Source organism: Lepidochelys olivacea, assembly GCF_965140295.1.
Source record: "Lepidochelys olivacea isolate rLepOli2 genome assembly, chromosome: 3".
NCBI classification, from domain to species: Eukaryota; Metazoa; Chordata; order Testudines; family Cheloniidae; genus Lepidochelys; species Lepidochelys olivacea.
The window spans coordinates 500,937-513,726 of NC_140413.1; the positions used below are offsets into that span (position 1 = coordinate 500,937).

Below are 12,790 nucleotides of genomic sequence, written 5' to 3' on the forward strand. Positions count from 1 at the left end.
TAGTTTCTTATTTAAATTCATAATTGTCAACTTCCGCATTCTTCCATTTGTTATATATTATTTTTTAATTTTTATAGCTGCCTTTGCTTCTCCTCTAAAGCAGGTTGGTTTTTTAACCAATACAGCCTTCTCCCTTGATTGTGGTATTTTGGGCATGTAGTAAAGTGTTCTTAAACAATTCCCAATTATCATTCAGATTTTTCGTATTAAATTCTGCAAGCTGATCTGGCTCATCATTGTTTTCAGCCTTGTGAAAATGGCCTTTTTAAGGCACCAGGCGTATGTACGTTACTTCTCTGGACTTTATTCTATTTGCATTTTATAAATGTGATCAAACCATAATCACTTGCACCTAAGCTACCATTAGCTTTTAACTTTCAGATACCATTAATTTTAATTCTGTGATCAGTTCCTCTGTATGTGTCAAGGCAAGGTCTAATATAGAGTTCCCCCATGTTGGATGCAGCACTTTCTGAGTTAGGAAATTGTCATCTACCATATTTAGAAATTTCAGTGAATGTTTTCGTACTGGTAGCATCAGATCTCCGACATATATCATTCAATTGAAGTCCCCCAGGATGTAAAGAATTAAATGAGGGTGATATAATTAACCCAATCAACATGGGCTTATGGAAAATAGATCCTGTCAACTTTGTCATTTTTTATGAGATTACAAGTTTGGTTGATAAAGATAAGTGTTGATGTAATATACTTTGTCTTCCGTAAAGCATTTCACTTGGTACTGCATGACATTTTGATTAAAAAAACTAAAACAGTATAAAATTAACATATGGCAAAAGTATAAGCAACTGAAAACAGGGTATTATAATGGAAGTGTCAGGCAACCTTACTAATAGGAAGTGTTACCAGCCCTAACTGTAATTATATGTGTGTATTTCTTTTTCTGCAGGGGTGATAAGAAGGTGATCTGCAACAAGTTCATTCAGACGGTAAGTCCCAGCCTCCCTTTCAGCTCCCTTACACTGCAGCATAAGGGCAAGGCCTACTATAGGTCTTTCCTCTGGCTCTCAGGCGTGATGAGCCAGATTGTCAAAGGTATTTAGCTGTCTAAGGATGCAGATGGGTGCCCAGAGGGACTTTCAAACCCATCTTAAGCACCTATCTGCATCTATAAGTGCCTAATTACTTTTGAAAATCTAGTCCTGTGTGTTTAAGCTCCCAGCTCTGGGGGCTCTGCTCTCTTCCTTTGAGACTAAGCTATTGATTCATATGGCCTGAAGAGACCATTGTGATCCTCTAGTCTGACCTCCAGGATAACACATGCCGAAGGACTCCTCTGATTTCATTCCTGTTTGAACTGGAGCATGTTGTTGAAAAAAATATCCAATCTCAATTTTAAAATTGCCAGTGTTGGAGGATCCACCACAGCACTTGATAAGTTGTTCCTATGGTTAATTACTCTCCCTGTAAAAAATTGCCCATTATTTCAAGTCTAAATTTGTCTAGCCTCAGTTTCCAGCTATTGGACCTTGTTATACCTTTGCCTGCTAGACGGCAGAGCCTTCTATTATTGGCCAAGCTTATGAGTCCCTATCCCCAACCCGATGCCATTTCTCTGTTTTGGATGTAACACGACAACTTCTGACTGGCATCTCTGATCAGTTCCAAAATTCCACGGAATGTTTTAGGCATCAGTGAACAGAACCCTGTTGCTTTTGGGGAAAATTGGAAAACCAGAAGGAAAAAATGGGGGACACATGGAGCCCCTGCTATCTGTTTAGCAGAGCCACATCTTCAAGCCCCTCTGCAATTTGTCTATAGATCAAAGAACTGATTGAATGGCATCCATTAGCATCTTCCAGCATGACAATACTTCTATTTCATTTCTCTCAATACAGTTTAATATGTTGGCACCCTGAAGGACTTATTTCCCAGGCAGAACGAGGAGAAATAATGTGGGAGAAGGGGAGCACACAGAACCTATGGCTTGGTGTGGGAGAATGGGGACCCTGGTAAAGGGAATGGAGTTGCACGCAGAGTCCGTGGGTTAAAGGGAGGTCCCTGGTAAGGAGAGAAGGGGGAATAAGGTTACACACAGCATCCCTGGCTGGGGGGGACAAATGGGGGACCCTGGTATTAAAGGGAAGGGGGCACACAGAGGCCCTAGTATGAAGGAGGGGATGAGGGCTTGCAGCAAGTCCTTGAAATAGAATGGGATGGGAGGGCATCTGAAATGAGCTTGGTCTAAAGAAGCAATGAAGTGCATGGCCCACTAGTCAAATTTGTGTTCCCCATGTAGGTACTTGCAACTGTGATCAAGTCACTCCTTAATCTTCTCTTTGTTAAGATAAATAGATTGAGCTCCTGGAGCCTATCACTGTAAGGCATATTTTCCAGTCCTTTAATCATTCTCATGGCCCTTCTCTGAGCCCTCTCCAATTTTTCCACATCGTTCTTGAACTGTGGACACCAGAACTGGACACAGTATTCCAGCAGCGATCACACCAGTGCCAAATACAGAGATAATAGAACCTCCCTACTCCTACTTGAGATTCCCCAGCTTATATAGCCAAAGATTGCATTAGCCCTTTTGGCCACAGCATTGTACTGGGAGCTCCTAGAGTTTTAGGACCAGAAGGGAACATGCGATCATGTAGTTGGACATCCTGTATATCACAGGCCATGAAACACCACCTCCACACCAAACCCAAACAGAAACAGAATTGGATCAAAGTATTACGGTTAAGCCAACCTCACTTTTGTTGTAGATTCTTCCATTGACCTAGGTACCACTGCTCAGGGAGGTAGATTTTAAACTGATAAGAACAGATTTAAAATTTTTATTAAAGCTAATGTTTAAATTATATAATTATTTTTTATAATTATTATATAATAATAGCCACAGGTTAAGGGAAGAGTGGCTGTACATCTGCGTGTAGTGCTGAGATTATCCAAAAGTACACAGTCTGGTGTAAACATCATAAAATACATCTACATCAACAGAAAACACCTTCCATTCATGTAGCCCTAGCCGCAGCTCTGCAGCTGTTGAACTTCTAGCGTAGACAGCCTGAGTATGGTGTTCTTTGTTCCTAACTGTAAAGTGGTATGTTTAGCTGTATTAAAATGCACATCATTTGCTTGTGCCCATCTTACCAAGCAATCTAGATTGCTTTGTGTCACTGACCTGTCCTCTTCATTATTTTACCACTCCCCCAGTCTTTGTGTCATCTGCAAACTTTATCACTAATGATTTTGTTTTCTTCCAGGTCACTGATAAAAATGTTAACTAGTATAGGGCCAACAACCGATCCCTGTGGGACTGTGACGGGTTCGGTCACAGAGACCACCTTGGGACTGTCACCTGATGTGCTGAAACTACCTTTGAGCCCGTTTTCTTTGCCAGCTTGGGACTCCAGAACCCCTAGAGGAGGATCTATAAATGGAGATTCCCTATGTCCTAATAAAGAGTAGAGGATGGAAAATGATAAAATACAGGGAGGATCTGATGAAAAAAAGTCCCATTCAATTACGTCATGCAATAGGGGAGAGCCAAAAAATGACAAGTTTTTAAAATGCTTATATACCAATGCTAGAAGTTTAAATAATAAGATGGGTGAAGTACAGTGCCTAGTATTCAATGTGGATATTGATATAATAGGCATCACAGAAACCTGGTGGAATGAGGATAATCAATGGGACACTGTAATACCAGGGTACAAAATGTAATGGAAGGACAGAACAGGTCGTGCTGGTGGGGGAGTGGCACTATAATGTGAAAGAAAGCGTAGAATCAAATGAAGTAAAAATCTTAAATGAACTAAATTGTACTACAGAATCTCTATGGATAGTAACTCCATGCTTGAAAAATAAGAATATAGCAGTAGGGCTATATTACAGACCACCTGACCAGGATGGTGTTGGTGACTCTGAAATGCTCAGGAAGATTAGAGAGGCCATAAAAATAAAAAACTCAATAATAGTAATAATGATTGATTGGCAGCTATCCCCATATTTCAGCTTGAATTTCAGCTATCCCCATATTGACTGGGTCCATGTCACCTCAGGAAGGGATGCTGAGATAAAGTTTCTTGACACCTTAAATGACCGCTTCTTGGAGCAGCTAGTCCTGGAACCCACAAGAAGAGAACTAAATCAAGAATTGCCTCTAAGTGGAGCACAAGGATCAGGTCCAAGAGGTGAATATAGCAGGACTGCTTGGTAATCGTGACCATAATATAATTAAATTTAACATCCCTGTGGTGGTGAAAACTCCACAGTGGCCCAACACTGTAGCATTTAATTTCAGAAAGGGGAACTACACAAAAATGAGGAGGTTAGTGACACAGAAATTAAAAGGTACAGTGCCAAAAGTAAAATCCCTGCAAGCTTCTTGGAAACTTTCTAAAGACACCATAAGAGAGACTCAACTTAAATGTACACCCCAATTTAAAAAACATAGTAAGAGAACCAAAAAAGAGCCACTGTGGTTAAACAACAAAGTAAAAGAAGCAGTGACAGGCAAAAAGGCATCCTTTAAAAAGTGGAAGATAAATCGTAATGAGGAAAACAGAAAGGAGCATAAACTCTGGCAAATAAAGTGTAAAAATATAATTAGAAAGACCAAAAAAGAATGTGAAGACCAGCTGGCCAACGACTCCAAAAGTAATAGCAACATGTTTTTAAATACACCAGAAGCAGGAAGCCTGGTAAGCCACCCGTGGGGCCACTGGACGATCGAGAGGCTAAAGCAGCACTCAAAGACGATAAGGCCATTGCGGAGAAACTACAGGAATTCTTTGCACCGGTCTTCACTGTTGAGGATGTGAGGGAGATTCCCAAACCTGAGCCATTCTTTTTGAGTGACAGATCTGAGGAACTGTCCCAAATTGAGGTGTCATTAGAGGAGGTTTTGGAACAAATGGATAAACTAAACAGTAATAAGTCTTCAGGACCTGATGGTATTCACCCAAGAGTTCTGAAGGAACTCAAATGTGAAATTGCAGGGCTACCAACTGCCATCTGTAACCTGTCATTTAAATCAGCTTCTGTACCAAATGACTGGAGGATAGATAATGTGACTCCAATTTTTAAAAAGGGCTCCAGAGGTGACCCTGGCAACTACAGGCCAGTAAGCCTCACTTCAGTACCGGGCAAATTGGTTGAAACTATCGTAAAGAACAGAATTGTCAGACGCATAGATTAACATAATTTGTTGGGAAATAATCAACATGTTTTTTGTAAAGGGAAGTCATGCCTCACCAATCTACTAGAATTCTTTGAGGGGGTCAATAAGCATGCGGACAAAGGAGATCCAGTGGATATAGTGTATTTAGATTTTCAGAAAGCCTTTGACAAGGTCCCTCACCAAAGGCTCTTAAGCAAAATAATCAGTCATGGGATAAGAGGGAAGGTCCTCTCATGGATTGGTAACTGGTTAAAAGATAGGAAACAAAGGGTAGGAATAAATGGTCAGTTTTCAGAATGGAGAGAGGTAAATAGTGGTGCCCCCAGGGATCTGTACTGGGCCCAGTCCTATTTAACATATTCATAAACTATCTGGAAAAAGGGGTAAACAGTGAGTTGGCAAAATTTGAAGATGATAGAAAACTACTCAAGATAGTTAAGTCTCAGGCAGACTGTGAAGAGCTACAAAAGGATCTCACAAAACCGGGTGACTGGGCAGCAAAATGGCAGATGAAATTTCATGTTGATAAATGCAAAGTAATGCACACTGGAAAACATAATCCTAACTATACATATACAGTGATGGGGTCTAAATTAGCTGTTACCACTCAAGAAAGTGATCTTGGAGTCATTGTGGATAGTTCTCTGAAATCATCCACTCAATGTGCAGCGGCAGTCAAAAAAGCGAACAGAATGTTGGGAATCATCAAGAAAGGGATAGATAAGACAGAAAATATCATGTTGCCACTATATAAATCTATGGTACGCCCACACCTTGAATATTGCGTGCAGATGTGGTCGCCCCATCTCAAAAAAGATATATTGGTAAAGGTTCAGAAAAGAGCAACAAAAACGATTAGGGATCTAGAACGGCTTCTGTATGAGGAGAGATTAATAAGACTGGGACTTTTCAGCTTGGAAAAGCGGTGACTAAGGGGGGATATGATAGAGGTCTATAAAATCATGAGTGGTATAGAGAAAGTAAATAAGGAAGTGTTATTTACTCCTCCTTATAATACAAGAACAAGGGGCCACCAAATAAATAGGTAGCAGGTTTAAAACAACACGCTGTCAACCTCTGGAATGCCTTCCAGAGGGAGTTATGAAGGCCAGTACTATAATGGGGTTCAAAAGGGAGTTAGCTAGATTCATGGAAGATAGGTCCATCAGTGGCTATTAGTCAGGATGGGCAGGAATAGTGGCCCTAGCCTCTGTTTGCTAGAAGCTGGGAATGAGCGACAGGGGATGAATCACTTGATGATTACCTGTTCTGTTCATTCCCTCTGGGGCACCTGGCACTGGCCACTGTCGGAAGACAGGATACTGGGCTAGAAGGACCTTTGGTCTGAACCAGTAGATATGAGTAGGGCCATTCTTATGTACTGGTTACCCAGAAGCCAAAACACAGTGCCCTTAAAGCAGCCCAGCCTTTGGGCTCACTCCCAGACAGCCAAGTCAAATAAGAAAGTTCTACCAATCCCAAAGGATTGGATACATTACCTCCCAAATTAATGAATATTCCAGATCTTACCCAAATGTACATTTACAGCCAATTCTTATTAACTAAACTAAAATGTATTTAGAATCATAGAATCATAGAATATTAGGGTTGGAAGGGACCTCAGGAGGTCATCTAGTCCAACCCCCTGCTCAAAAGCAAGACCAATCCCCAATTAAATCATCCCAGCCAGGGCTTTGTCAAGCCTGACCTTAAAAACATCTAAGGAAGGAGATTCCACCACCTCCCTAGGCAACGCATTCCAGTGTTTCACCACCCTCCTAGTGAAAAAGTTTTTCCTAATGTCCAACCTAAACCTCCCCCACTGCAACTTGAGACCATTACTCCTTGTCCTGTCCTCTTCTACCACTGAGAATACTCTAGAACCATCCTCTCTGGAACCACCTCTCAGGTAGTTGAAAGCAGCTATCAACTCCCCCCTCATTCTTCTCTTCTGCAGACTAAACCTCAGCCTCTCCTCATAAGTCATGTGTTCCAGACCCCTAATCATTTTTGTTGCCCTTCGCTGGACTCTTTCCAATTTATCCACATCCTTCTTGTAGTGTGGGGCCCAAAACTGGACACAGTACTCCAGATGAGGCCTCACCAATGTCGAATAGAGGGGGACGATCACGTCCCTCGATCTGCTCGCTATGCCCTTACTTATACATCCCAAAATGCCATTGGCCTTCTTGGCAACAAGGGCACACTGCTGACTCATATCCAGCTTCTCGTCCACTGTCATCCCTAGGTCCTTTTCCGCAGAACTGCTGCCTAGCCATTCGGTCCTTAGTCTGTAGCTGTGCATTGGGTTCTTCCGTCCTAAGTGCAGGACCCTGCACTTATTCTTATTGAACCTCATCAGATTTCTTTTGGCCCAATCCTCCAATTTGTCTAGGGCCCTCTGTATCCTATCCCTGCCCTCCAGCGTATCTACCACTCCTCCCAGTTTAGTATCATCCGCAAATTTGCTGAGAGTGCAATCCACACCATCTTCCAGATCATTTATGAAGATATTGAACAAAACCGGCCCCAGGACCGACCCCTGTGGCACTCTACTTGACACCAGCTGCCAACTAGACATGGAGCCACTACCCGTTGAGCCCGACAATCTAGCCAACTTTCTACCCACCTTATAGTGCATTCATCCAGCCCGTACTTCTTTAATTTGCTGACAAGAATACTGTGGGAGACCATGTCAAAAGCTTTGCCAAAGTCAAGAAACAATACATCCACTGCTTTCCCTTCATCCACAGAACCAGTAATCTCATCATAGAAGGCGATTAGATTAGTCAGGCATGACCTTCCCTTGGTGAATTCATGCTAACTGTTCCTGATCACTTTCCTCTCATGCAAGTGCTTCAGGATTGATTCTTTGAGGACCTGCTCCATCATTTTTCCGGGGACTGAAGTGAGAATGACTGGCCTGTAGTTCCCAGGATCCTCCTTCTTCCCTTTTTTAAAGATTGGCATTACATTAGCCTTTTTCCAGTCATCCGGGACTTCCCCCGTTCGCCACAAGTTTTCAAAGATAATGGCCAATGGCTCTGCAATCACAGCCGCCAGTTCCTTTAGAATCATAGAATATCAGGGTTGGAAGGGACCCCAGAAGGTCATCTAGTCCAACCCCCTGCTCAAAGCAGGACCAATTCCCAGTTAAATCATCCCAGCCAGGGCTTTGTCAAGCCTGACCTTAAAAACCTCTAAGGAAGGAGATTCTACCACCTCCCTAGGTAACGCATTCCAGTGTTTCACCACCCTCTTAGTGAAAAAGTTTTTCCTAATATCCAATCTAAACCTTCCCCACTGCAACTTGAGACCATTACTCCTCGTTCTGTCATCTGCTACCATTGAGAACAGTCTAGAGCCATCCTCTTTGGAACCCCCTTTCAGGTAGTTGAAAGCAGCTATCAAATCCCCCCTCATTCTTCTCTTCTGCAGGCTAAACAATCCCAGCTCCCTCAGCCTCTCCTCATAACTCATGTGTTCCAGTCCCCTAATCATTTTTGTTGCCCTTCGCTGGACTCTCTCCAATTTATCCACATCCTTCTTGAAGTGTGGGGCCCAAAACTGGACACAGTACTCCAGATGAGGCCTCACCAATGTCGAATAGAGGGGAATGATCACGTCCCTCGATCTGCTCGCTATGCCCCTACTTATACATCCCAAAATGCCATTGGCCTTCTTGGCAACAAGGGCACACTGCTGACTCATATCCAGCTTCTTGTCCACTGTCACCCCTAGGTCCTTTTCCGCAGAACTGCTGCCTAGCCATTCAGTCCCTAGTCTGTAGCTCTGCATTGGGTTCTTCCGTCCTAAGTGCAGGACCCTGCACTTATCCTTATTAAACCTCATCAGATTTCTTTTGGCCCAATCCTCCAATTTGTCTAGGTCTTTCTGTATCCTATCCCTCCCCTCCAGTGTATCTACCACTCCTCCCAGTTTAGTATCATCTGCAAATTTGCTGAGAGTGCAATCCACACCATCCTCCAGATCATTTATGAAGATATTGAACAAAACCGGCCCCAGGACCGACCCTTGGGGTACTCCACTTGATACCGGCTGCCAACTAGATATGGAGCCATTGATCACTACCCGTTGAGCCCGACAATCTAGCCAGCTTTCTACTCACCTTGTAGTGCATTCATCCAGCCCATACTTCATTAACTTGCTGACAAGAATACTGTGGGAGACCGTGTCAAAAGCTTTGCTAAAGTCAAGAAACAATACATCCGCTGCTTTCCCTTCATCCACAGAACCAGTAATCTCATCATAAAAGCCAATTAGATTAGTCAGGCATGACCTTCCCTTGGTGAATCCATGCTGGCTGTTCCTGATCACTTTCCTCTCATGCAAGTGCTTCAGGATTGATTCTTTGAGGACCTGCTCCATGATTTTTCCGGGGACTGAAGTGAGGCTGACTGGCCTGTAGTTCCCAGGATCCTCCTTCTTCCCTTTTTTAAAGATGGGCACTACATTAGCCTTTTTCCAGTCATCCGGGACTTCCCCGGTTCGCCACAAGTTTTCAAAGATAATGGCCAATGGCTCTGCAATCACAGCCGCCAATTCCTTCAGCACTCTCGGATGCAACTCGTCCGGCCCCATGGACTTGTGCACGTCTAGCTTTTCTAAATAGTCCCTAACCACCTCTATCTCCACAGAGGGCTGGCCATCTCTTCCCCATTTTGTGATGCCCAGCGCAGCAGTCTGGGAGCTGACCTTGTTAGTGAAAACAGAGGCAAAAAAAGCATTGAGTACATTAGCTTTTTCCACATCCTCTGTCACTAGGTTGCCTCCCTCATTCAGTAAGGGGCCCACACATTCCTTGGCTTTCTTCTTGTTGCCAACATACCTGAAGAAACCCTTCTTGTTACTCTTGACATCTCTGGCTAGCTGCAGCTCCAGGTGCGATTTGGCCTTCCTGATAACATTCCTACATGCCCGAGCTATATTTTTATACTCTTCCCTGGTCATATGTCCAACTTTCCACTTCTTGTAAGCTTCTTTTTTATGTTTAAGATCCGCTAGGATTTCACTGTTAAGCCAAGCTAGTCGCCTGCCATATTTACTATTCTTTCGACACATCGGGATGGTTTGTCCCTGTAACCTCAACAGGGATTCCTTGAAATACAGCCAGCTCTCCTGGACTCCTTTCCCCTTCAAGTTAGTCCCCCAGGGGATCCTGGCCATCCGTTCCCTGAGGGAGTCGAAGTCTGCTTTCCTGAAGTCCAGGGTCCGTATCCTGCTGCTTACCTTTCTTCCCTGCGTCAGGATCCTGAACTCAACCAACTCATGGTCACTGCCTCCCAGATTCCCATCCACTTTTGCTTCCCCTACTAATTCTACCCGGTTTGTGAGCAGCAGGTTAAGAAAAGCGCCCCCCTAGTTGGCTCCTCTAGCACTCGCGCCAGGAAATTGTCCCCTACGCTTTCCAAAAGCTTCCTGGATTGTCTATGCGCCGCTGTATTGCTGTCCCAGCAGATATCAGGAAAATTAAAGTCACCCATGAGAATCAGGGCATGCGATCTAGTAGCTTCCGTGAGCTGCCGGAAGAAAGCCTCATCTACCTCATCCCCCTGGTCCGGTGGTCTATAGCAGACTCCCACCACTACATCACTCTTGTTGCACACACTTCTAAACTTAATCCAGAGACACTCAGGTTTTTCTGCAGTTTCGTACCGGAGCTCTGAGCAGTCATACTGCTCCCTTACATACAGGGCTACTCCCCCACCTTTTCTGCCCTGCCTGTCCTTCCTGAACAGTTTATAACCATCCATGACAGTACTCCAGTCATGTGAGTTATCCCACCAAGTCTCTGTTATTCCGATCACGTCATAGTTCCTTGACATCACCAGGACCTCCAGTTCTCCCTGCTTGTTTCCAAGGCTTTGTGCATTTGTATATAAGCACTTGAGATAACCTGTTGATCGCCCCTCATTCCCAGTATGAGGCAGGAGCCCTCCCCTCACAGACATTCCTGCCTGTGCTTCCTCCCGGTATCCCGCTTTCCCACTTACCTCAGGGCTTTGGTCTCCTTCCCCCGGTGAACCTAGTTTAAAGCCCTCCTCACTAGGTTAGCCAGCCTGCTGGCAAAGATGCTCTTCCCTCTCTTCGTAAGATGGAGCCCATCTCTGCCCAGCACTCCTCCTTCATGGAACACCATCCCATGGTCAAAGAAACCAAAGCCTTCTCTCCGACACCACCTGCGTAGCCATTCGTTGACTTCCACGATTCGACGCTCCCTACCTAGGCCTTTTCCTTCCACAGGGAGGATGGACGAGAACACCACTTGCGCCTCAAACTCCTTTATCCTTCTTCCTACAGCCACATAGTCTGCAGTGATCCGCTCAAGGTCATTCTTGGCAGTATCATTGGTGCCCTCGTGGAGAAGCAGGAAGGGGTAGCGATCCGAGGGCTTGATGAGTCTCGGCAGTCTCTCCGTCACATCGCGAATCTTAGCCCCTGGCAAGCAGCAGACTTCTCGGTTTTCCCGGTCAGGGCGGCAGATAGATGACTCAGTCCCCCGGAGGAGAGAGTCCCCGACCACCACCACCCGCCTTCTCCTCTTGGGAGTGGTGGTCGTGGAACTCCCAACCTCAGGACATCGCATCTCATGCCTTCCAACCAGCGGAGTCTCCTTCTGCTTTCTCGCCCCAGACATATCATCTGGTCCACTCTCCGCAACGATACCTGTGGAGAGAACATGAAAGCGGTTAGTTACCTGTGTCTGTGTTACTGGAACCCGGACATTCCGCTTACCTCTTCTGGAGGTCACATGTTGCCAAGCTTCTTCACTGGCCTCTTGGCTCCTCTGTGCAACCTGCTCTATATCTGTAGAGCTTTTTGCCCCTAGAAGCCTATCCTGAGTTTTGTCCAGAAAATCCTCAGTTTCTCGTATGCAACGCAGGGTTGTTATCTGTTGCTCCAGACCTTCAATCTTCTCTTCCAATATGGAGACCAGCTTGCACTTTGTACGGACAAAGTCACTTCTGTCCTGTGGAAGAAAGACAAACATGGCACATCCAGTGCAGGTCACAACAGCTGAACCCCCCCCTTCCATATCACCTTCCTACTATGAGCTTCCTCAGAGCAGTTTGCAAGACGTAAGCCTCACTGGGCTCCCTCCAGGCGAACTCCCAGGCAAACTCCTGCTGTGAGCTGCTTTGCTGTCCACTGCTGCTCAGCTGGTTCTCCGCCGCTCAGCTGGTTCGCAAAGCTCTGGCTATTTTTAAACAGCCAGGCTTCCCTGTCGCAAACAAATAGACACCCTACTGCCCGCCCCCTGCAGGCTAGCAGCCAATCAGACACTCACTCAGGCTCTCACACTGCCCCCCCAGCAAACACAAGCTCATAGCTTTCGCACTCTTGGATGCAAATCGTCCGGCCCCATGGACTTGTGCACGTCCAGCTTTTCTAAATAGTCCCTAACCACCTCTTTCTCCACAGAGGGCTGGCCATCTATTCCCCATGTTGTGATGCCCAGCGCAGCAGTCTGGGAGCTGACCTTGTTCGTGAAGACAGAGGCAAAAAAAGCATTGAGTACATTAGCTTTTTCCACATCCTCTGTCACTAGGTTGCCTCCCTCATTCAGTAAGGGGCCCACACTTTCCTTGGCTTTCTTCTTGTTGCCAACATACCTGAAGA

At 45.0% G+C, this 12,790-nt stretch overlaps 1 protein-coding gene across 4 annotated transcripts in view; it reads left to right on the forward strand.

Moving 5' to 3' along the window:
* IFT172 (intraflagellar transport 172) overlaps positions 1–12,790 on the forward strand; it is a 149,256-nt gene that overhangs the window by 13,833 nt on the left and 122,633 nt on the right. For all 4 annotated transcript variants that reach the window (XR_014710812.1, XM_084623126.1, XM_084623125.1 and 1 more), the window contains one exon: positions 911–950. Coding sequence is in view for 3 of the 4 variants with exons in the window: in XM_084623126.1 (XP_084479252.1) it covers positions 911–950 (40 nt within the window). In the remaining variant the exon portion in view is untranslated. The remainder of the gene's footprint in view (positions 1–910; positions 951–12,790) is intronic.